The following is a 22,500-nucleotide window of genomic DNA, read 5'->3' on the forward strand; positions in this document are numbered from 1 at the left end:
TTTTTTTTAAAAGGAGATCACAGTGCACAATTTCTCACAAGATTTGAGGAAACAAATGTGAAAGTTATGCAGTTTTATAACCTTTTTCAGTGATAGACCTGATTGCAAATAGTTGAAAGCATGGAGCTTGCAATGTGAAGAGCGGAAAGAAACAAACGTGCATCGCTCTCGAAGAGCAATATCAGCTGAAGAGAAGAACATTAATAATAACTAACCAACCAACCCAACCTTGTTTTTGCCAGAACCTGTGAATTTTCTTTCTTTGAATTATGAAATCCTTATTTTTCGCCGGACTAAGTTTATTTGTATTTTCAAAACGGTTTGCATTTCTTCTCTTCATTTTTTTTTGTATGAAGTAGGCCTATTCATGTATCCCATAGTTTTGTTTTTAAATAAACGTTTACCTTGCCTCGATCGCCTTGCGCCTTTGGCCTCATTCCAGCGTGGCTTTGTACCTTGTATACATTATATTTTTTTGATAAAGCAAAATCTTCTACAAATGTGAAGCCCAACACTTCTTCCGCTTCACACCAAATCTTGGCCGCCCATTTTTCTGTATTATCTCGACCTCCAACAGAGTGAGTGTGTGTGCGCGCGCGTGTGTGTATTTGTGTGTTCCTCCCAACTTGTGTGAGCTTGATTGTCAACCATGAATGTTGCTGTCCAAACAAAAAAGGAAAAAGGACACGGAAACACACACAAATGACACTATCGGCCTTCTGAATTGTATCGTCCTTCACCATTGAAACCCACAAAAAGTTAACAGCATGAGCCGCAAATGTTGCTTTTATTTGTCACTTTGACCGCAGAAATGTTCGAGCGCACTATAGGGCAGGCCCTCGGAAGTGGTAATCTGGTCTCACGCACAATTTCCGCTAGGAAGCAATGTTGTCACGTGGTAGGCATTCATGCATTCAATTGGCCCAGCAAGTGCGATCACCCAATGTTTTTACGGGTCAAGAGTCGATCGTGAGAAGTGCTTCTCGTCAACACAAAGAACGGGAAAAAGGAAGATGAGGTGGAGAGAGAGAGAGAGAGAGAGAGAGAGGAGAGAAGAGAGAGAGAGAGAGAGACGGAGAGAGAGAGAGAGAGAGAGAGACAGACAGACAGACAGAGACAGACACACAGACACACACACACACAGACACACACACACAGACACACACACACACAGACACACACACACACACAGACACACACACACACAGACACACATACACAGACACACACACACAGACACACACACACACACACAGACACAAAGACACACAGACACAGACACACACAGACACACACACAGACACACACACACACAGGACACACACACAGACACACACACACACAGACAGACAGACACATACACACACACACACACACACACACACACACACACACACACGGACCAACCCACCCAGACAGACAGACAGATAGAGGGGTAGAAGATTTACTTTTCCTTTATTTGTTTTCCCTTGCAGGAACGTTTCAGGCAATGTTATTGTAGCGCTGGAGATTTGAATACAAAGGTGTGTTCTATCCTCGCTCCTAAAAAAATCTTTTTTTGGCTCAGAAAGAATCAACACCGAAGATATTTCAATGATGGCATAGCCAAAGTACGCATCTTATCACACGAAATTATCGTTTTTGTTATGAGTGTCAAATCAACAATAGCATGCGTCATACTCTGCTTTTCTTGTTTTCTTCTGTTATCATGCTGTAAAAACGAATAGAAACGGGTTGTGTTTTAATTTTAGAAAAGTGAGAAGTTTGATTGAAACTGAGGGTTGCCGTCATTCCCTACTTTCATCATACCAACCTGAAGAATGCAGTTTGTCGCTGCCGAAATATTGATAAAGAAATGACCTAATCGGGTTACTGCTGTGTCCTCTTTTTGTTACGGTGTTTATTAAACCAATCAATTACCTCTTGTGTTTGTGCACAACAAAATGCAGTATTTAAAGGATTACAAATGCTCCCAATAGCTCTGAAAAAGGCTTCAAGAGCCTCGGAAACCCAACTATTCCTTATAAATCAGTGCACACTTTTTTCTCTCCAGCGGATCATAAGAAAGTACAGAACGCGCTAGCAAAAAGACCCTAGCTCTGTCCGTGCCAATGCCATACCAGCCAAAGAATCAGCTGTGTCCATGCCACATTTGATTCTATAAATCAGCCCTGAAATGGAATTCATAAATTCACGCCGAAGCGCGCTCATCAATCACTCACTGTCAATGATCTCTTGTGAAGACGATAGAACTCAAAAGAAACGATTCCCATACATTCCGCGCGTATCGCACCCACATAGCGTTGCCGCCTGTCAATTCCGCTGAATGCATTCCGCATTGACCCCTTTGGCCAACCGTAGAAACCTCTCTCAAAGAAACTCAGGACCGTTTGTTGTGCTGGAACAGTGGTTTGTGTGGTGCTTTGACTGTTTTAAGACGTTGATGGTTTGTCGCTTTTTGTAGGATGTGTGATGTTTGGATAGGTTTTTGTACGGTGGTTTGAAACTAAGAAAAAGAGGGGGGACAGGTCGTTTGTACTGAAGACTTAGTGTTTTGTTATTGTGGGTTTGTTAAAGGTTGTAGTGATCGAGTGTCCCCTCGTTTGGGTTGTGGTTATATAGGTGCAATGTACTTGTCTTGAGTGTGTATGTGTGTGTGTGTGTGTGTGTGTGTGTGTGTGTGTGTGTGTGTGTGTGTGTGTGTGTGAGGGTGTCTGTGTCTGTGTGTGAGTTTGTGCCTGAATCCGTCTGTGTGTCTGTGTGGCAGAAACACTTGCATACACGTATTACCGTTTTCAGAGTTAGCCCTCGAAGTAGCGCAAAGCAAATTAATTTTATGTATTCTATCTTGGCCCATAAATATGTATTTTCCTCTCTCCTCTGTTGAAGCTTTACAACACATTCTTTCAAACAAAACAGCAAACCACTAAAATCACTGTTCAAAGTTACAAAGCCTAAGTGCGTTATTGAATAAAAAATAAGCACAATTACTTGTATGACTTTCCGAAATGCCAGCTTCTCGAGGGCTTACAGTAAAGTTCATTTCTAATTGTTGTCTTATTATTAAATATGCAGGTGACTACTGTTCTGCTTTTTTAGCGGAATTAAACAAAAGCAGCACAAATTACAGCAAATCGGTTCTTCTCCCACGAGACAGAAATCGCTAAGTTTTTGTTTATTGTAATCGCTCTTTTAATTTTTTTATTTAAAGTAAATTAGTTATTTAAGACGGTACATATTAAACACACAAAATGAACATTTCACTTTCATGCAGTAGTACAGTACAGTTTTAAATAAGCTGATTGCTGTTTTACGATTTTTCATTGGTTGGTTGCTGAAAGTAAAAGGTATATTATATAGTGTCGGCCATGCCTTTTTCATTGGCTATCATCGTCAAAAGAAGTGATGTGTCATATCATTGGTCGCTGACGGGGCTTGTTACGCTTTACGAATTTTCATTGGCTACAGCGGCCTTGTGCAATGGTGCGTAGTGACTTCTGGTAAATTACATTCCAATGAAAGTCACATTAATGCGAAGAGAGAGAGAGAGAGAGAGAGAGAGAGAGAGAGAGAGAGAGAGAGAGAGAGAGAGACAGAGAGACAGAGAGACAGAGACAGAGACAGACAGAGACAGACAGAGACAGAGAGACAGAGACAGAGACAGAAAGAGACAGAAAGAGACAGATACAGATACAGAGAGGCAGAAAGAGACACTAAACTAACAGAAAAAGACAAACAATAAGCTGGGAATGACGAGTTTTTGGAGGTGAACAAATTCTACAAATTGATGGAAACATTAACGTGTTCTGTCCTGGGAAGGGACCGACAGAACGGGACAGGTCCAGTGGGGGCCTGTTCAGCGAAGCGGTGGACCACGGATGTACTTGACCTTTGCAGTGCACACTCGGGATATCAAAAACGAGAATGGAGGCTGCACCGGAGTGAACGTAATTTCCGTTATGTGAGATGCTTTAGCTTTATGCAGGTCCGGCAGCTTTTGTCTCGGGAATAAGATAAAGGGTAGGTTACTTAAAAAATGTAAAAGAAAGAAGTATGTTGTCAGGGATGTTGCTACGATCAATATACTTTCTTCGGCGGTACACTTTCTCTCTGCCGAAATGTCAATAAAGGTGTTGACATTTTTTTTAGAAAGTTTAAGGTAGTGCTTGGCGCACGTTCGCCCTGATTTACACAAAAGAACAAAGAACAAAGAAGTTCGGCGATTTGAACGAATTTTCGGCGTCTTTTTTTCTTAGCTGAAAATGCCAAAACGACATCTCTGATTTTTTAAAGCAAATTTCCCGGCAAGCAAAATATTTCAAAATGTAGATTGGTCATTGTACTAGAATAACACATCACATGAATGCAAAACTGCAACGTTGTAGACACTCTATTATACTCGAAGTTGACGACTGGTTTCTTCAATTTTTGTTCTCAAAAGGGTTATGGGGTGTACTCGAGTGACCCAAAGACTCGTGCGTACTTAACTTAATGTTAAGAAAAAGCTGCAACATATTTCATTCTCTCGGACGTTTTCAAGAGCACAAACAAAATTGGCAGAAAAAAAACCCCACACACACACACACACACACAATATAAGCCACCACCTGATGATTGTGTTTTCAATGCAGCCATTGATTTGTATAGCTATAACTGGCCCTTGCGAGCACTTTTGTTTTTATCATGCAGCTTGTATCAGACAAGTCCAAACGGTACGCATCCCCGCGTTGTCAGTGCTCTAGGGTAATCAAAGATCTGACGTTAAAGATACCATGATTCCCGAGTAAAGGGTACTTTAGACCACCTCTGATCTTGTCCAGGCTAGCTTTTACATGGAATACGAGCATCCGTCGGGGCGGGGATGTAGCTCAGTCGGTAGCGCGCTGGATTTGTATCCAGTTGGCCGCTGTCAGCGTGAGTTCGTCCCCACGTTCGGCGAGAGATTTATTTCTCAGAGTCAACTTTGTGTGCAGACTCTCCTCGGTGTCCGAACACCCCCCGTGTGTACACGCAAGCACAAGACCAAGTGCGCACAAAAAAGATCCTGTAATCCATGTCAGAGTTCGGTGGGTTATAGAAACACGAAAATACCCAGCATGCTTCCTCCGAAAACGGCGTATGGCTGCCTAAATGGCGGGGTAAAAAACGGTCATACACGTAAAATTCCACTCGTGCAAAAAACACGAGTGTACGTGGGAGTTTCAGCCCACGAACGCAGAAGAAGAAGAAGAGCATCCGTCCACTTGGACATTTACCACAACTCTACAGCCTGGCTGGTTTCTCTGCAGAGTGGGAATGTGCTGCTGAATGAAGTCCCACCCCTTGTCAATCTGCGACATTTTTCATTTTTCATTTTTCATTTTCATTACTTTATTGTCCCATCGCTTGTCAATCTGCGACATTTTTCTTTTTTCATTTTCATTACTTTATTGTCCCACCCCTTGTCAATCTGCGACATTTTTTCATTTTTCATTTTTCATTTTCATTACTTTACTGTCCCACCCCTTGTCAATCTGCGACATGTTTTCATTTTTCATTTTTCATTTTCATTACTTTATTGTCCCACCGCTTGTCAATCTGCGACATTTTTAATTTTTCATTTTTCATTTTCATTACTTTATTGTCCCACCGCTTGTCAATCTGCGACATTTTTCATTTTCATTACTTTATTGTCCCATCGCTTGTCAATCTGCGACATTTTTCTTTTTTCATTTTTCATTTTCATTACTTTATTGTCCCACCCCTTGTCAATCTGCGACATTTTTCATTTTTAATTTTCATTACTTTATTGTCCCACCCCTTGTCAATCTGAGACATTTTTCATTTTTCATTTTCATTACTTTATTGTCCCACCCCTTGTCAATCTGAGACATTTTTCATTTTTCATTTTCATTACTTTATTGTCCCACCGCTTGTCAATCTGAGACATTTTTCTTTTTTCATTTTTCATTTTCATTACTTTATTGTCCCACCGCTTGTCAATCTGAGACATTTTTCTTTTTTCATTTTTCATTTTCATTACTTTATTGTCCCACCCCTTGTCAATCTGCGACATTTTTCATTATATTTAGTCAAGTTTTGACTAAATATTTTAACATCGAGGGGGAATCGAAACGAGGGTCGTGGTGTATGTGCGTGTGTGCGTGCGTGTGTGCGTGTGTGTGTGTGTGTAGAGCGATTCAGACTAAACTACTGGACCGATCTTTATGAAATTTGACATGAGAGTTCCTGGGTATGAAATCCCCGAACGTTTTTTTCATTTTTTTGATAAATGTCTTTGATGACGTCATATCCGGCTTTTCGTGAAAGTTGAGGCGGCACTGTCACGCCCTCATTTTTCAACCAAATTGGTTGAAATTTTGGTCAAGTAATCTTCGACAAAGCCCGGACTTCGGTATTGCATTTCAGCTTGGTGGCTTAAAAATTAATTAATGACTTTGGTCATTAAAAATCGGAAAATTGTAAAAAAAAAATAAAAATTTATAAAACGATCCAAATTTACGTTTATCTTATTCTCCATCATTTGCTGATTCCAAAAACATATAAACATGTTATATTCGGATTAAAAACAAGCTCTGAAAATTAAATATATAAAAATTATTATCAAATTGTTTTTTTCGAAATCAATTTAAAAACACTTTCATCTTATTCCTTGTCGGTTCCTGATTCCAAAAATATATAGATATGATATGTTTGGATTAAAAACACGCTCAGAAAGTTAAAACGAAGAGAGGTACAGAAAAGCGTGCTATTCTTCTCAGCGCAACGAATACCCCGCTCTTCTTGTCAATTCCACGGGCACTGCCTTTGCCACGGGCGGTGGAGTGACGATGCTACGAGTATACGGTCTTGCTGCGTTGCGTTGCGTTCAGTTTCATTCTGTGAGTTCGACAGCTACTTGACTAAATATTGTATTTTCGCCTTACGCGACTTGTTTTTCATTTTCATTACTTTATTGTCCCACCCCTTGTCAATCTGAGACATTTTTCATTTTTCATTTTCATTACTTTATTGTCCCATTTCCGGGAAACTCAGGTCGCTTCCTCCCAGCGGAAAGCTAGCAGCAACAGGGTCGCCCTTCCCATGTCGCATGTGTGTGCGTGTTTATGTGCAATCAGCCACCTGCACGTATGGCAGAATGACCGAGGTCTTTTACAAGCCACAGTGATGACACGGGGGTGGAACATGGATACCGTCTCTGAGTATGCATATAAATTTGACCCGCGTCCGTCCCGGCCCGGATTCGAACCTGCGACCTTCGGATCACAAGTCCAGTGCTCTGCCAACTGAGTTACCGGAATTTAAAGACATACGATATCGGTTAAAAAAACAAAACAAACAAGAAGCCGCTTTTGTATAATCTCTTTCGAAGTGAAATATTTGACGTCAAAAGCCAAATTAAGTTCAAACAGACGTCATAATGTGAAAAGGGGCGTCACGTACAAACTATATCACTTCTTCTGCATGTTTCCCGAAGAAAAGCAAACAAGTCGCGTAAGGCGAAAATACAATATTTAGTCAAGTAGCTGCCCTTTTTCAGCAAGACCGTATACTCGTAGCATCGTCAGTCCACCGCTCATGGCAAAGGCAGTGAAATTGACAAGAAGAGCGGGGTAGTAGTTGCGCTAAGAAGGATAGCACGCTTTTCTGTACCTCTCTTTGTTTTAACTTTCTGAGCGTGTTTTTAATCCAAACATATCATATCTATATGTTTTTGGAATCAGGAACCGACAAGGAATAAGATGAAAGTGTTTTTAAATTGATTTCGAAAAAAAAATTTTGATAATAATTTTTATATATTTAATTTTCAGAGCTTGTTTTTAATCCGAATATAACATATTTATATGTTTTTGGAATCAGCAAATGATGGAGAATAAGATAAACGTAAATTTGGATCGTTTTATAAATTTTTATTTTTTTTTTACAATTTTCCGATTTTTAATGACCAAAGTCATTAATTAATTTTTAAGCCACCAAGCTGAAATGCAATACCGAACCCCGGGCTTCGTCGAAGATTACTTGACCAAAATTTCAACCAATTTGGTTAAAAAATGAGGGCGTGACAGTGCCGCCTCAACTTTCACGAAAAGCCGGATATGACGTCATCAAAGACATTTATCAAAAAAATGAAAAAAACCTTCGGGGATTTCATACCCAGGAACTCTCATGTCAAATTTCATAAAGATCGGTCCAGTAGTTTAGTCTGAATCGCTCTACACACACACACAGACACACACACAGACACACGCACATACACCATACCCTCGTTTCGATTCCCCCTCGATGTTAAAATATTTAGTCAAAACTTGACTAAATATAAAAAATAACAAATAATTTTGAAAACGAAGTTTGTCTCGGTGACTTTACCATATTAGCAGTAGAAAAGTGATCAGAAAGTCACTGCCAGGCTGTGCATGAATCGGTATCGTATATCATTAACTATAAAACTCCCACTGTGCATTAGAGGGGAGGGCGGGGGGGGGAGGAGTATGAACCCTCAAAAATAAATAAAGGAAGTTATTAACAAGTCGCGTAAGGCGAAAATACAATATTTAGTCAAGTAGCTGTCGAACTCACAGAATGAAACTGACTCGTAGCATCGTCAGTCCACCGCTCATGGCAAAGGCAGTGAAATTGACAAGAAGAGCGGGGTAGTAGTTGCGCTAAGAAGGATAGCACGCTTTTCTGTACCTCTCTTTGTTTTAACTTTCTGAGCGTGGTTTTAATCCAAACATATCATATCCATATATTTTTGGAATCAGGAACCGACAAGGAATAAGATGAAAGTGTTTTTAAATTGATTTCGAAAAAAAAAAATTGATAATAATTTTTATATATTTAATTTTCAGAGCTTGTTTTTAATCCGAATATAACATATTTATATGTTTTTGGAATCAGCAAATGATGGAGAATAAGATAAACGTAAATTTGGATCGTTTTATGAATTTTTATTTTTTTTTACAATTTTCCGATTTTTAATGACCAAAGTCATTAATTAATTTTTAAGCCACCAAGCTGAAATGCAATACCGAACCCCGGGCTTCGTCGAAGATTACTTGACCAAAATTTGAACCAATTTGGTTGAAAAATGAGGGCGTGACAGTGCCGCCTCAACTTTCACGAAAAGCCGGATATGACGTCATCAAAGACATTTATCAAAAAAATGAAAAAAACCTTCGGGGATTTCATACCCAGGAACTCTCATGTCAAATTTCATAAAGATCGGTCCAGTAGTTTAGTCTGAATCGCTCTACACACACACACACACACACACAGACACACAGACACACACACACACACACGCACATACACCACGACCCTCGTTTCGATTCCCCCTCGATGTTAAAATATTTAGTCAAAGCTTGACTAAATATAATTAAAAAAAAAGGTCGATGTAGAGCAGACTGGGTGGCCGAGTGGTAACGCACTTGCGCTCGGAATCGAGAGGTTGCGTGTTCGACCCTTTTCTAACCAAGATTGTGGGTTCAAGTGCTAGTCTTTCGGATGAGACGAAAAACCCTGCGCTTAGAACTGTACCCACGGAATACGCGCGATATAAGCCTCATATTGATTGATTGATTGAGAACTTCAACTCTCAAAACAAATCTTTTCAGAAGAGTTTCTGACCCTTTTAAATGTATTTCTTTACTAGAATGAATACCCGCTTCGCCGGGTAGCCGGCTTCGCCGGGAAGAAGTACTTAGAGCCGTACGCCGGCTTCGCCGGGTCCGAACAATGGACCCGCCAAGCTTAGGTACTAGGTCCCTCCCAGATTCGTGGAATGGGAACAGCACGAAAATGATTCAGTGGCCATAATGCCATTCCTGACCATATCGAGTCCCATCCTTGTCGACGAATGTAACCGTGTTAATCACCTTTGGATGCGAACTTCACTCAAACAGGACTGAGCAAGTTATGGCTTCTCAAAGGAAGGCCAGTACATAAATTTACACAAAAGCCGCCAGACCACATCACAAACAGAACTGAACAATGCACAGGTGTTGCTTACATAGAGACACACACACTCACACACACACACACAAAAACACAGAGAAGCCGTATCTATAGAGAGATAGATGACAGTGTATTTTTCGCGTGGCTATAAATTGATTCGACCTTTGCACTTTTACAGTGAGGATAATTTACGGGTCCAATTTACGTTCTGTACACTGCGTTGACCTTCTAAAAATAATAACAGTAACAGAACGCCGGGAATATCCGAAGACGCTCAGCGCAGTGGACAGCGCAGTGTAGTAACTTACAACTGAACGGGAAAGCCACACGAAGGAAGGGAGATAAACGCCAAACACTGGAGAAGATAAGGAAGAGTTACTTATAATGGTGAAATGAACACAAAAACGAAAATGAGTTCAGCGCTGCGCGCTGAGAGCACGTGTTGAAATATCTCATCGATGATATTGTGTCCGGGGTGTAGCTGAATACGGTGTCCAAATTTGAAAAAGATCCACCGAGAACTTTGGCGTTGTGATGTGGTGTAGCGGCTATGGTGTGTCGGTATGGGGGCCCGGGTAGCTGAGGTGGAACCAAAATAGCTGAGGTGGAACCAAAATCGGTTCCGCGCTGCGCGCTGAGAGCACGTGTTGAAATATCGACCAGGTTGTGTCGTGTCCCGGGTCTACCTGCATATGCCCACCAAATTTGAAGCAGATCCATCGAGAACTTTGGCCGTGCATGGCGAATACACAAATACACAAACACACAAACACACAGACACAAGTCGTATATATATATAGAAGGGATACAATTCGGTTAGGCGCCGCTCTCATTTCATGTTGCTTCGACTTGAAAGTTTGAGAAGACACTAAGCAATCCCAACCCCATTCTCTTCAAAAACTACGCACACTTTTTATGTTAGCTAAATGGTTGTCGCGTACTGTTTTATGTGGCATGATAAGTAGGATGCAACAGAAATCTAGACCACCCACTTTTTTTTTTTTTTTTTACAAATCTTAGTTTGTGTGACAAGAGAATGTATGTTGTGCCCGAACGACCCCATTCTTTAGAAGATTTTGTTCGTTCGACTTTGCGGAAACTAGGCGTGTGATATGTACGCGGCTCTCCAATCGACTCTTTCTGTTTTCTTCTCCCTCTCCCCATTTGCCCATTTCCCATCACCACCACACCACCCCCGCACACCCACACACACGCACTCTTTCTATCCTTTAGTTTTACATTTCCTTTTTCAATTTCGTTGTTTGATCTCTGTGAAAGGCGCCACGCGAAATCCTAAGCCATATCCATCTTTAAATCTGTTCCAGATCCAGCTTTTTGTTGTTGTTCTTTTTGATCAGTAAAGTTCTACAAGTTTGATAGTTTTTAGATTTTATTTAGTCATTAATTTTACACTAAATGTGTGTAAGATAGATTCAAGGTTTATTCAGAATATGCAGGAACATTTTGCTGTAAGAATGAGGTGCGCTTCCTGTTCCGGCGCTTCCTGTCTGCCATTTTTCTTAGTATAAGCCACAGTTTTTTGTTCCATTAACATCAGCCATAAACATGACGCACAAAGGCCATCATTGGGTAAATATTGTTCAATTTGTTTCTATTGTTAATTTTCTATTCAGGAATAATTATATTTGTCTTGTAGTAAGGAAAAGTTTATTGTTTTGTACGTTTTTTGGTACAGTCTTTCACCATGTGGTGTTTTAGTATTCACCATGATGTGCGCACTTTTACAAAGTTTATTTCACTGTTTAATTAGTGTTCAGTGTGTCAAATTCAAGTAAGAGTGGTATTTTATACATGTTTGCCTGTTGGTAGTGTATGGAAATTTGCATTTGTGCCAAAGGATAACGTTTCATAGTTATTTTGTTTTTAACCATTTTCCCAGTCAACAGTGTGCTTACCTGTGATTCGGAATAAGTTTTTGGTTTGTTTTGTTATTCCCTTTTTGTGTAAAGTGTGTAAGAGATAAAGTTAATGATCAGAGCTCTTTTTCTAAGTTGGTAGAATTCTTATTATCTCCCTTTAAGTGTAATAGAACAGTTTTTAAAATGACAAGTTTCACAGGTTGTTTCCCTTTGTTTTGTAGTGTCAGTAATGTTAGTAGTTGCTGTTCATTATTAGTATGGTTGAGTGATTGTTATGTTATATTGTTTTCAGTTTGACGGTGCAGTATGTTGATTAAACATCACAAGTTCAACTACTCATCAGTTCTGCCAGGCTTGTTTTGTGCGGCTGTGACAGTCAAACCAATGGCTAACCCATGCCTGGACAACCACGTCTGACTCCAACCCACAGCAACGAATAAATCAGAGCATCATCAACATGAGTCAGTCAGAGGAGTCAACCAGACCAAAACGTGAAGTCAGATACACAGAAAAGTACCAACTATACAAAGAAGAAATGGACGCCAAGAAAGGTCAAAATGCTAAACCACCAAGTGCTACAGTCACACCAAAGGAAGACACTTTCAAAGACACTTATGAAGCATGGAAAAGGGGTATGCAAACCATACGTCAGAACCTAAAACACCAACTGTCTGATGAAGAGCTCACCAACGTAATACAGACAGCAGAAAATTTACGGAAGTGTGTTTTAGAAGCTTTCACGAACATTAAAACTCCTGACCACTTGACGCGGAGGAGAATGGACTGCTGCTCTGCCAACACCAACAACATTGTATCGCTAGCGCAAATACGCATGAGTGAAACAGATCAGATTGCTTGGAACCAAGAAGAAGAAACAGCACGCCTGCGTGTCATGTTGGACACGGAATATGCCCATTCAGTCTATGGGTCTAAAACCTCTGGTTCTGGCAGAAGTTGTAGCAGCAGCGCTTCCTTGTGGTCATCACAGGAGAGTATTGCTACAAAACGAGCTGAGGCGTTGGCTAAGCTTGCAGCTCAGGAAGTCGAGATGCAGACACGGCAAGAAATTGCGGCAGAGAGAGCACGCCTAGACCGCTTGGAGGCAGAACAGAACATCAGGGCTACAAAGGCCATGATCAAAGCTTATGATGAGTTGGGGCACCCAGAAGCAAGACCCACCGTCCGTCAGGGAGCCCATGAGGATAACGTGACCACCCATAACCAGACTCTCGTCAACGACAACCGTCAGCCGCCTTGCGCTCACGTCAGTTACAGTCGCTTGCCACCATGTGAGCCGTCCACTTTCACTGGTGACCCACTTCAGTTCGTCAAGTGGAAGCGATCATTCGAGGGCTTGATTGGTCACACGCACATTTCATACGCAGAGAAGCTGGCCCTGCTTGAGCGCTACACCGCCGGAGAAGCGTATGAATGTATCGAGGGAGCATTCTTCAGGTTCGACACTGAAGCATACGACGACGCATGGAGAACGCTGAACGAACGCTATGGACATCCATCTGTAATACTGAACGCCTTCAGAAAGAAACTCAACAACTGGCCAAAGGTGGGAGGAAGAGAGTACAACGATCTGCGAAGATTTTCAGACTTTCTCGTCACCGTGGATAACGCCTCACCCCACATCCCGGGTCTCAAGCATCTTGATGATGAAGAGGAGAATAAGAAGCTGCTACAGAAGCTACCAGACTGGATCATCACAAAGTGGGGAAACGTGGTAGCACAACATGATACAGACGGCCGTAGTTACCCAAGCTTCCATTGTTTCACCCAGTTTCTCGCCTCACAGGCCAAAGTCGCGACTAGGCCAGTGTGCTCTCTACAAGCTCTGAAAGAGGACAAAGGAGAGACCAAACCATCACATCCTACCAAGTACAGAGGACCTAACCGTACAGCCGTAAGCATGGCAACGACTACAGATCAGCAGGTGAACCACACACAAAACACTCCAGATGTCGACTCACAATCTACTCGCAAGCTTTGTGTCTTTTGCAAACAGACCAACCATTTTCTACCAAACTGTCAAACCTTTCAAGCCAGGCCTGCTGAAGAACGAAGAACTTTCGTTAAGGAGCAGAGACGGTGTTTCAGGTGTTTGCGAACAGGTCACCATGCGAAAGACTGTAAAAACCATCACACCTGCAAGAAATGCCAAGGCAAACACCCCACAGCGCTCCATGACGATAATTTTGTCAACAAGAAAGGAGACCGCACCAGAGACGCTGCAGGTACGCAAGCCACAGAAACAACAGCAACAACCTGCAAGGTGTCATGCAACGCTTCCTCACACAGTGCGTTGACGGTTCCAGTGTGGATATCCACAAAGCAAGATCCTGACAAGGAAAGATTAGTCTACGCCCTCATAGACTCACAAAGCGACACAACCTTCGTTGAACGTTCAGTCGTAGACTTCTTGAATCCATCCTCCAGAGAAACCACGCGTCTCAAGATAGAGACACTCAGAGACGACATCCAGTCAGGGATTGTATGCGACAGAGTCTCGGACCTGCGTGTGCGAGCCTACAACAGTGACACTTTTGTTGAGCTACCACCTGCCTACTCCATTGATTACATTCCTTTGCGACAAAGCACCATACCCACTTGCAACACTGCAAAAAGCTGGAGCCATCTGCAGCAGATTGCGCATGAGTTACCTCCCCTACTCAACTGTGATCCTGGCGTTCTCATCGGGTTCAACTGTTCTCATGCGTTCCTGCCCAGACAATACATAGTCGGTGGTGACTCGGAGCCGTTTGCAGTGAGGACAGATCTAGGATGGGGCATCGTTGGGAAAACCTCGCCGACGTCACAAGGTTCCTCATCTGAGAACGTAAGCGTCTGCAATCGTGTCACAACCAAAGAACTCCCAGTCATCAAACCAAAGGACGCATGTCGTATATTGGAAAGAGACTTTGAGCAGGACGAAAAAGATGGCAAGCCCACTTCACACGAAGATGAGTTGTTCATGAACATTCTCAGAGCAAACGTTGCAAGAGACAGTGACGGACACCTACAGATGCCGCTTCCCTTCAAGAAAAAACCTGTTCTTCCAAACAACTACGTACTGGCAGCCCAACGTTTGGAACACTTGAAGAAGAAGCTACAAAGAAACACAGAGTACTACAATGAGTACAACGAGTTCATGAACGACATCATAAGAAGAGGTGACGCAGAAGAAGCCAAAGAAACCACAGGCCAAGAATGGTATATACCACATCATGGTGTTTTCCATCCTCAGAAGAAGAAACTCAGAGTTGTCTTTGACTGCTCTGCAAAGTTCAACAACACGTGCCTCAACGACCATCTACTTGTTGGCCCAAACCTCATTAACAACTTGGTGGGCATCCTCAGTCGATTTCGACAGCACTCTGTCGCTTTCACCTGCGACGTGGAGAAAATGTTCCACCAGTTCCGAGTGACTGAAGAACACTGTGACTTCCTACGTTTCCTCTGGTGGAAAGACGGCAACCTCACAGACAGCCCCGCTGTGTACCGAATGAAGGTACATCTGTTCGGAGCTGCTTCCTCTCCAGGCTGCGCCAACTACGGACTCAAACATCTAGCCAAAGAAAACCAGGACAAGTTCACAGAAGGGTCTCACTTCATTGAAAGGGACTTCTATGTGGATGATGGGCTATCCAGCCAGCCGACAGAGGAGAAAGCCATTAACCTCATCAAAGAAGCGGTAGCAATCTGCTCCACAGGAGGCCTGAGACTCCACAAATTCGCATCCAACAGTCACAAGGTGATGGAGTCGATTCCAATGTCAGAACGCAACGGAAACATGCAAACGATGGACCTCAACTTCCATGATCTGCCGCTGGAACGAACTCTTGGAATGCAGTGGTCTATAGACAACGACACTCTCCATTTCTCCTTCATGCCCAGTGAACGGCCATGCACACGACGAGGCATCCTAGCCATTGTTGCCTCTTTGTATGATCCCTTGGGGCTGATCGCACCATACGTTCTGACGGGCAAACAGATTCTGCAAGAAGTTTGTCACAAAGGCACCAAATGGGACGATCCTGTGCCGATAGAACTGCAGTCAGCATGGAACACCTGGAAAGAAGACATGGATCAGCTGAAACTCGTTTCTATCCCAAGGTGTTACTACCCAACCAACTTTGGTTCTATCACCAACGTCCAGCTTCATCACTTCTCAGACGCCAGTACCACAGGCTATGGAATGTGCACCTACCTGAGACTGGTGAATGCTGAGGGTCAAACGCACTGTTCTCTTGTCGCTGCCAAGGCAAGAGTGGCTCCCAAGAAAATTGTGAGCATTCCTCGTCTCGAACTGGCAGCTGCCGTTGTGGCTGCAGAGGTTGGTCACGCCATCAAACAAGAACTCAGCTACACCATCAGTGAAGAATTCTTCTGGACAGACTCTCGTGTAGTGCTGGGCTACATCAATAACGAGGCAAGGAGGTTCCATGTTTTCGTTGCCAATCGAGTGCAGAAGATCAGAAACCTCTCAGGCCCAAGTCAATGGCATTACGTCCCATCTGAAGACAATCCTGCAGATCACGCTTCAAGAGGTTTAAGAGCAGCTGAGCTGATGCACAGCAAATGGTTTTCCGGACCCAAGTTTCTGTGGGAAACTAAGCTCTCCCTACCCTCGGCTACGTCATCAGCTCTCAAGCCTGAAGACCCAGAAGTTCGCACTGCCTTGACAACCCAAACTACGTCCTGTGCAGTAGATTTGGATGACAGACTATCTCGTTTCTCAAGCTGGAATGTGGCAGCACGTGTGATGACAAGAATCTTGCGACTCAACAAGTCTCGCGACAAAAGCTCAACAGCAGAACTTTCTGTGGAGGAAATTCACAATGCCAAACTCTCCATCATCAGAGGTGTCCAGTCTCAGTTTTTGGCAGCAGAAATGTCATGTCTTTCCAAGAAGGGAAGTTTGCCTCAAACGAACAAGCTTCATAGCACCGAGCCATTCCTGCAAGACGGAATTCTTCGTGTTGGTGGGAGACTCAAGAAAGGTTCATTCTCCATGGGTGAAAAGCATCCCATCATTCTCCCCAAGAACTCTCACGTCACAAGACTCGTGATACTCCATTGTCACGAGAAAATCAAGCACCAAGGTAGAGGAATGACACTCAACGAAATCCGCTCCCAAGGCTTCTGGGTACCTGGAGGCTCCAAGCAGGTTGCGAAGGTTCTCAGCAAGTGTGTCGTCTGCAGAAAGCTGCGAAGTGACGCCCAAGGTCAACAGATGGCTGATCTACCCAAAGAAAGAGTCGAACCATCCCCTCCCTTCACGTACGTGGGAATGGACTGCTTCGGCCCTATGTTGGTGAAGAACGGAAGAAAGGAAGTGAAGCGCTACGGTCTTCTCTTCACCTGTTTCTGCTCCAGAGCGGTTCATCTTGAAATGCTCGACGATATGACCACAGACTCGCTCATCAACGGCATTCGCTGCTTCATCGCAATCAGGGGTGGAGCGCAGAAGATTTTCTGTGATCAAGGTACCAACTTTGTGGGAGCAGACAATGAACTCAGGAGTGCATTGAAAGAAATGGATGAAGATGAACTCAAACAGCGGCTCAGAGACCACCAAATCCAGTTTGTCTTCAACACTCCATACGCAAGCCACGCAGGGGGTGTGTGGGAGAGACAAGTACAGACCGTGAAATCAGTGCTACGAGCCACGACTGCACTCTGCCCCGGACGACTTGACGACTCGTCTCTTCGTACAATGTTGTACGAATCCATGGCCATCGTGAACTGTCGACCCATCACTGCTGTTCATCAAGGTGACCCAACCTCACCAGAACCCCTCACTCCAAACCACATCCTCACCATGAAATCCAATGTTCCCCTTCCCCCACCAGGCAAGTTCATGACAGAGGACTTGTTTCTGCGAAAGCGCTGGCGTCGCGTCCAGTTCCTGGCACAGCAGTTCTGGTCAAGATGGCGCAAGGAGTACATCCTGGCACTCACCCAACGACAGAAGTGGCTTCACCCCAAGAGGAACCTCAAGGTGGGAGACGTGGTTCTGATGAAAGACCAAGAACTGCCCCGCAACCAGTGGCCACTGGCAAGAGTGGTTGCAGCATCACCAGATGACGACGGTCTTGTTCGCCATGTGACCTTGAACATTGCAGCCAAAGATCTCGACAAAAATGGCAAAAGACGTTCCAAGCTTTCTGTTGTCGAGCGACCTGTCCACAAGCTCATCCTCATCCTCGAGAGCAACTGACTTTATGTGGAGGATCAGTGACCATAAGCAGTATTTGTGACAATCATTGTTGCGCCTGTGTGAATGTGCATAGAAATTTCCATGATTCATGTTTAATTTTTAGTTCTTGTATTACAAGTACTTTTACGAATCCTGTAAATTGGTGGGAGTGTGAAAGGCGCCACGCGAAATCCTAAGCCATATCCATCTTTAAATCTGTTCCAGATCCAGCTTTTTGTTGTTGTTCTTTTTGATCAGTAAAGTTCTACAAGTTTGATAGTTTTTAGATTTTATTTAGTCATTAATTTTACACTAAATGTGTGTAAGATAGATTCAAGGTTTATTCAGAATATGCAGGAACATTTTGCTGTAAGAATGAGGTGCGCTTCCTGTTCCGGCGCTTCCTGTCTGCCATTTTTCTTAGTATAAGCCACAGTTTTTTGTTCCATTAACATCAGCCATAAACATGACGCACAAAGGCCATCATTGGGTAAATATTGTTCAATTTGTTTCTATTGTTAATTTTCTATTCAGGAATAATTATATTTGTCTTGTAGTAAGGAAAAGTTTATTGTTTTGTACGTTTTTTGGTACAGTCTTTCACCATGTGGTGTTTCAGTATTCACCATGATGTGCGCACTTTTACAAAGTTTATTTCACTGTTTAATTAGTGTTCAGTGTGTCAAATTCAAGTAAGAGTGGTATTTTATACATGTTTGCCTGTTGGTAGTGTATGGAAATTTGCATTTGTGCCAAAGGATAACGTTTCATAGTTATTTTGTTTTTAACCATTTTCCCAGTCAACAGTGTGCTTACCTGTGATTCAGAATAAGTTTTTGGTTTGTTTTGTTATTCCCTTTTTGTGTAAAGTGTGTAAGAGATAAAGGTAATGATCAGAGCTCTTTTTCTAAGTTGGTAGAATTCTTATTATCTCCCTTTAAGTGTAATAGAACAGTTTTTAAAATGACAAGTTTCACAGGTTGTTTCCCTTTGTTTTGTAGTGTCAGTAATGTTAGTAGTTGCTGTTCATTATTAGTATGGTTGAGTGATTGTTATGTTATATTGTTTTCAGTTTGACGGTGCAGTATGTTGATTAAACATCACAAGTTCAACTACTCATCAGTTCTGCCAGGCTTGTTTTGTGCGGCTGTGACAATCTCGGTTGTTAAATATTTACCGCCCTGTTTCAAGTTGGGTTTGATCTCGGTTGTTAAATATTTACCGCCATGTTTCAAGTTGGGTTTTTTGCTGTTGTTTTCGTGTTTTGCTTTAAATGTAACCAATTAAACTGTCGTTAACATAAAAGAAGGTTGTAGGTTTGAGCGCATAACAGTCTTGATCCATCAAAACACAAGACACACATTGTAAGAACCGAAGGAAAATAAGCTCTCTGAATATAGACTACATCCGTAAGTACCTATATAAGCGCCAGGTAATCTGATACATTGAGCTAACATTGTTCGTATTACTAGTGATTAACGCGAGCAGAGGTCATGCCTGTCCATGGTAAAGTCTTTGGATGATTCCCGTCGTTAATTCAATCTGACATCCATCATTCATACAAGAGCACATAATTTATTTGGTATCGATTGAACATGGGATTTTTCCTTTAAGCCATGAGACGTCAGAGTCCGACAAAACTCATATTTGGGCGGCTAGCAGAGACTATCAAAGAGTGCATGCTTGTGGGCGTTCAATCGTACAAAAATCAAAGGAATTCCAACAAAAATAGATCAGTGCATAAATGTTATTTGTACATGTATTTTTTTTTACTAAAATATGACATTTTACACACATTTCGACTGGCATTGTTCACCTCCACCGCTGACGCGGTCTCGGAGGAACACTGACTTTTGTCAAAAATACAAGTAACGTATAGTGTATTCATTTTGTTTTGTTGTTGGAGTATTGAGATGCCGGATAATTGAGTTTGTAGTCGTTTTACAGAGCACATCGTGGCAATAATGTCCCCGCGGCGCCTTTAGGATAAGGTTGCCTTGCTATCGTGTAAAAAAAAATAAAAAAAAGTGTTTCCTTGTGCAATACACCGACAGACATAACGGCGTCTACATCGTATACCGAATGCTAAAACATATTGCAAAAATCCGATAAAGTTAACCCTTGCAAATCGCTGAGCTTGCATCACGCAGCTTCTATCTTGCCAGGCTTCTCACGACCACACGTTGATGTCGTAACCACATCAAAGAAAAGCAAGTGCGGAGAGGGGTGTTCGGTAATTTCATGCCAAACTTGGTGCCAAACTTGCAGTTTCATGACGACCCAGCTTGAATTGTGAATTTAGAAGAAGTGACACCATGCTGTGTGCACTTTACAAACTCGTTACGAGAGATCAGTAAAGCAAGATTGAAGAGTGACGCAAGGATCTCAATGCAGAATGTGTTCATCAAGCCCGGTAGCTCAGTTGGTAGAGCACTGGAGATGTGATCCGCGGGTCACGGGTTCAAATCCGGGGACGGACACGGGTCAACTGTATGTGAGACGGTATCCATGACCCACCCCCGTGTCATCATCGTGGCACGTTAAAACTCTCTGTCATTTTGCCATAAGTGCAGGTGGTTGATGATACCTAAACACATATATCATATATGCCCTCATATGTATAAGTGAACAGGTAGACACACAAACGCACGCACACACACACAGACACATATACTCACACACAGACACACACCCACACATACACACACACACTCACACACACACACACACACACACACACACACACACACACACACACACACACACACACACTCACACACACACACACTCACACACACACACACACACACACACACACACACACACACACACACACTCACACACACACACACACACACTCACACACACACACACACACACACACACACACACTCACACAAACAGACACACACACACACACACACACAGACACACACACACACACACACACCTTACATTCCCCACCCATCCCCCTTGCCCCCCTCCCACGCACACCCGCACCCAAAAAAGAAGTAGACCCTTCGGAGTTGAAGGGCTCCCTTGTTGAGGCGGTTCCGCAAGAACAATCATGGCAACAGAAGGAGTGTTTTAACAGGCGAAGACGGAGGAGGAGGAGGAGGTCGAGTCAATTAGGCTATTCTAGAGGGGAGGTCTCGAGAAAGCACACTACACTACATTGGGGTGTGCACGTTAAAGATCCCACGATTGACAAAAGGGTCTTTCTTGGCAAAATTGTATAGGCATAGATAAAAATGTCCACCAAAATACCCGTGTGACTTGGAATAATAGGCCGTGAAAAGTAGGATATGCGCCGAAATGGCTGCGATCTGCTGGCCGATGTGAATGCGTGATATATTCTGTAAATAAAATTCGATCTCACACGGCATAAATAATTCCCTGCGCCTTGAATGTGTGCGCGATATAAATTGCATAAAAAATTTTTAAAAATAAAAATAAAAAAATAAAATAAAAATTCCTGCGCTTAGAACTGTACCCACGGAATACGCGCGATATAAGCCTCATATTGATTGATTGAAAGCGTAAACACTGCTTACTTTCGCATCTTTAAACTCTTGGGAGGCGATCGGAGCAAGAGTTGCAGTAGAAATTCTACTGTCTCCCCCATCTCTCTTTCGAGGCAGTCGGTGTTCTGTTGTTCAGACGCGTTCTTGTTATTTTTTTTCCGTCTGGCTGCCTCTGTGTTGCACTAACTGGCAGAGTCATAGTTGGATTTTGGAACTGGCCTGTTTGTTGATTTGATATGTACACAAAGCAATGTTGGTTAATGTGTCATTGGTTTGCTTGTTGTTGTTGTTGTTGTTGTTGTTGTTGTTGTTGTTGTTGTTGTTGTTGTTGTTGTTGTTGTTGTTGTTGTTGTTTAGTAAAGGACTTTTGTTCTGTTAGACGTAATATCATTTTTTTGAAAAGAAGAGGACAAAGAAGAAGAACAATCAATCAATCAAACTGAGGCTTATATCGCGCGTATTCCGTGGGTACAGTTCTAAGCGCAGGGATTTTTTATTTTTTATTTTTTTATTTTACCATAAGAAGGAAAAAAAAGTTGATGTTGCAAGCAAACTCAAAAAGCACAATACATGACATGAAATGACATTGGAGAAAAAAAATCAACAAGCTGTATTAACTATTTCTGCAGAGATTAATAATAATCTTTTCGCGAAAAAAAAAAATCTCCATCAAGAAGATCACAAAGTTTTTGCATCCGAAGTGGGAGCGTTAAGAACCAAGAATAATCGTCTTTCTATATTTGTTGCTCCTCTCTTGAAAAGAAAAGCTGGATTCGGGGAGAAGAAAAAAAAGCTCGGCGTCGAATTGATTTTAACTTTTATCCGTCTTTTCTGCGAGTGAATGATTAGGCATTGCCCTCGGGTTTGGCTGGAATTGGGGGCAAATTGGATTGTTTATAGGCCGCTCTTTATTGGCTTTGGAGGGTGAACCAGC

The 22,500-nt window shown here is 42.5% G+C and overlaps 1 protein-coding gene across 1 annotated transcript; it reads left to right on the top strand.

Moving 5' to 3' along the window:
- The first annotated feature begins 12,291 nt into the window (after positions 1–12,291).
- Positions 12,292–18,063, top strand: LOC138955408 (uncharacterized). The gene has a single exon (XM_070327022.1). It carries the CDS (start codon positions 12,292–12,294, stop codon positions 18,061–18,063), a length of 5,772 nt encoding a protein of 1,923 aa, XP_070183123.1.
- Positions 18,064–22,500: the final 4,437 nt, after the last annotated feature.

This window comes from Littorina saxatilis, unplaced genomic scaffold (assembly GCF_037325665.1).
Source record: "Littorina saxatilis isolate snail1 unplaced genomic scaffold, US_GU_Lsax_2.0 scaffold_920, whole genome shotgun sequence".
Taxonomy (NCBI): Eukaryota; Metazoa; Mollusca; class Gastropoda; order Littorinimorpha; family Littorinidae; genus Littorina; species Littorina saxatilis.

Bases quoted from the DNA above. Each gene is read 5' to 3' on its own strand.
- LOC138955408 (XM_070327022.1), top strand. From the start codon at position 12,292: ATGAGTCAGTCAGAGGAGTCAACCAGACCAAAACGTGAAGTCAGATAC.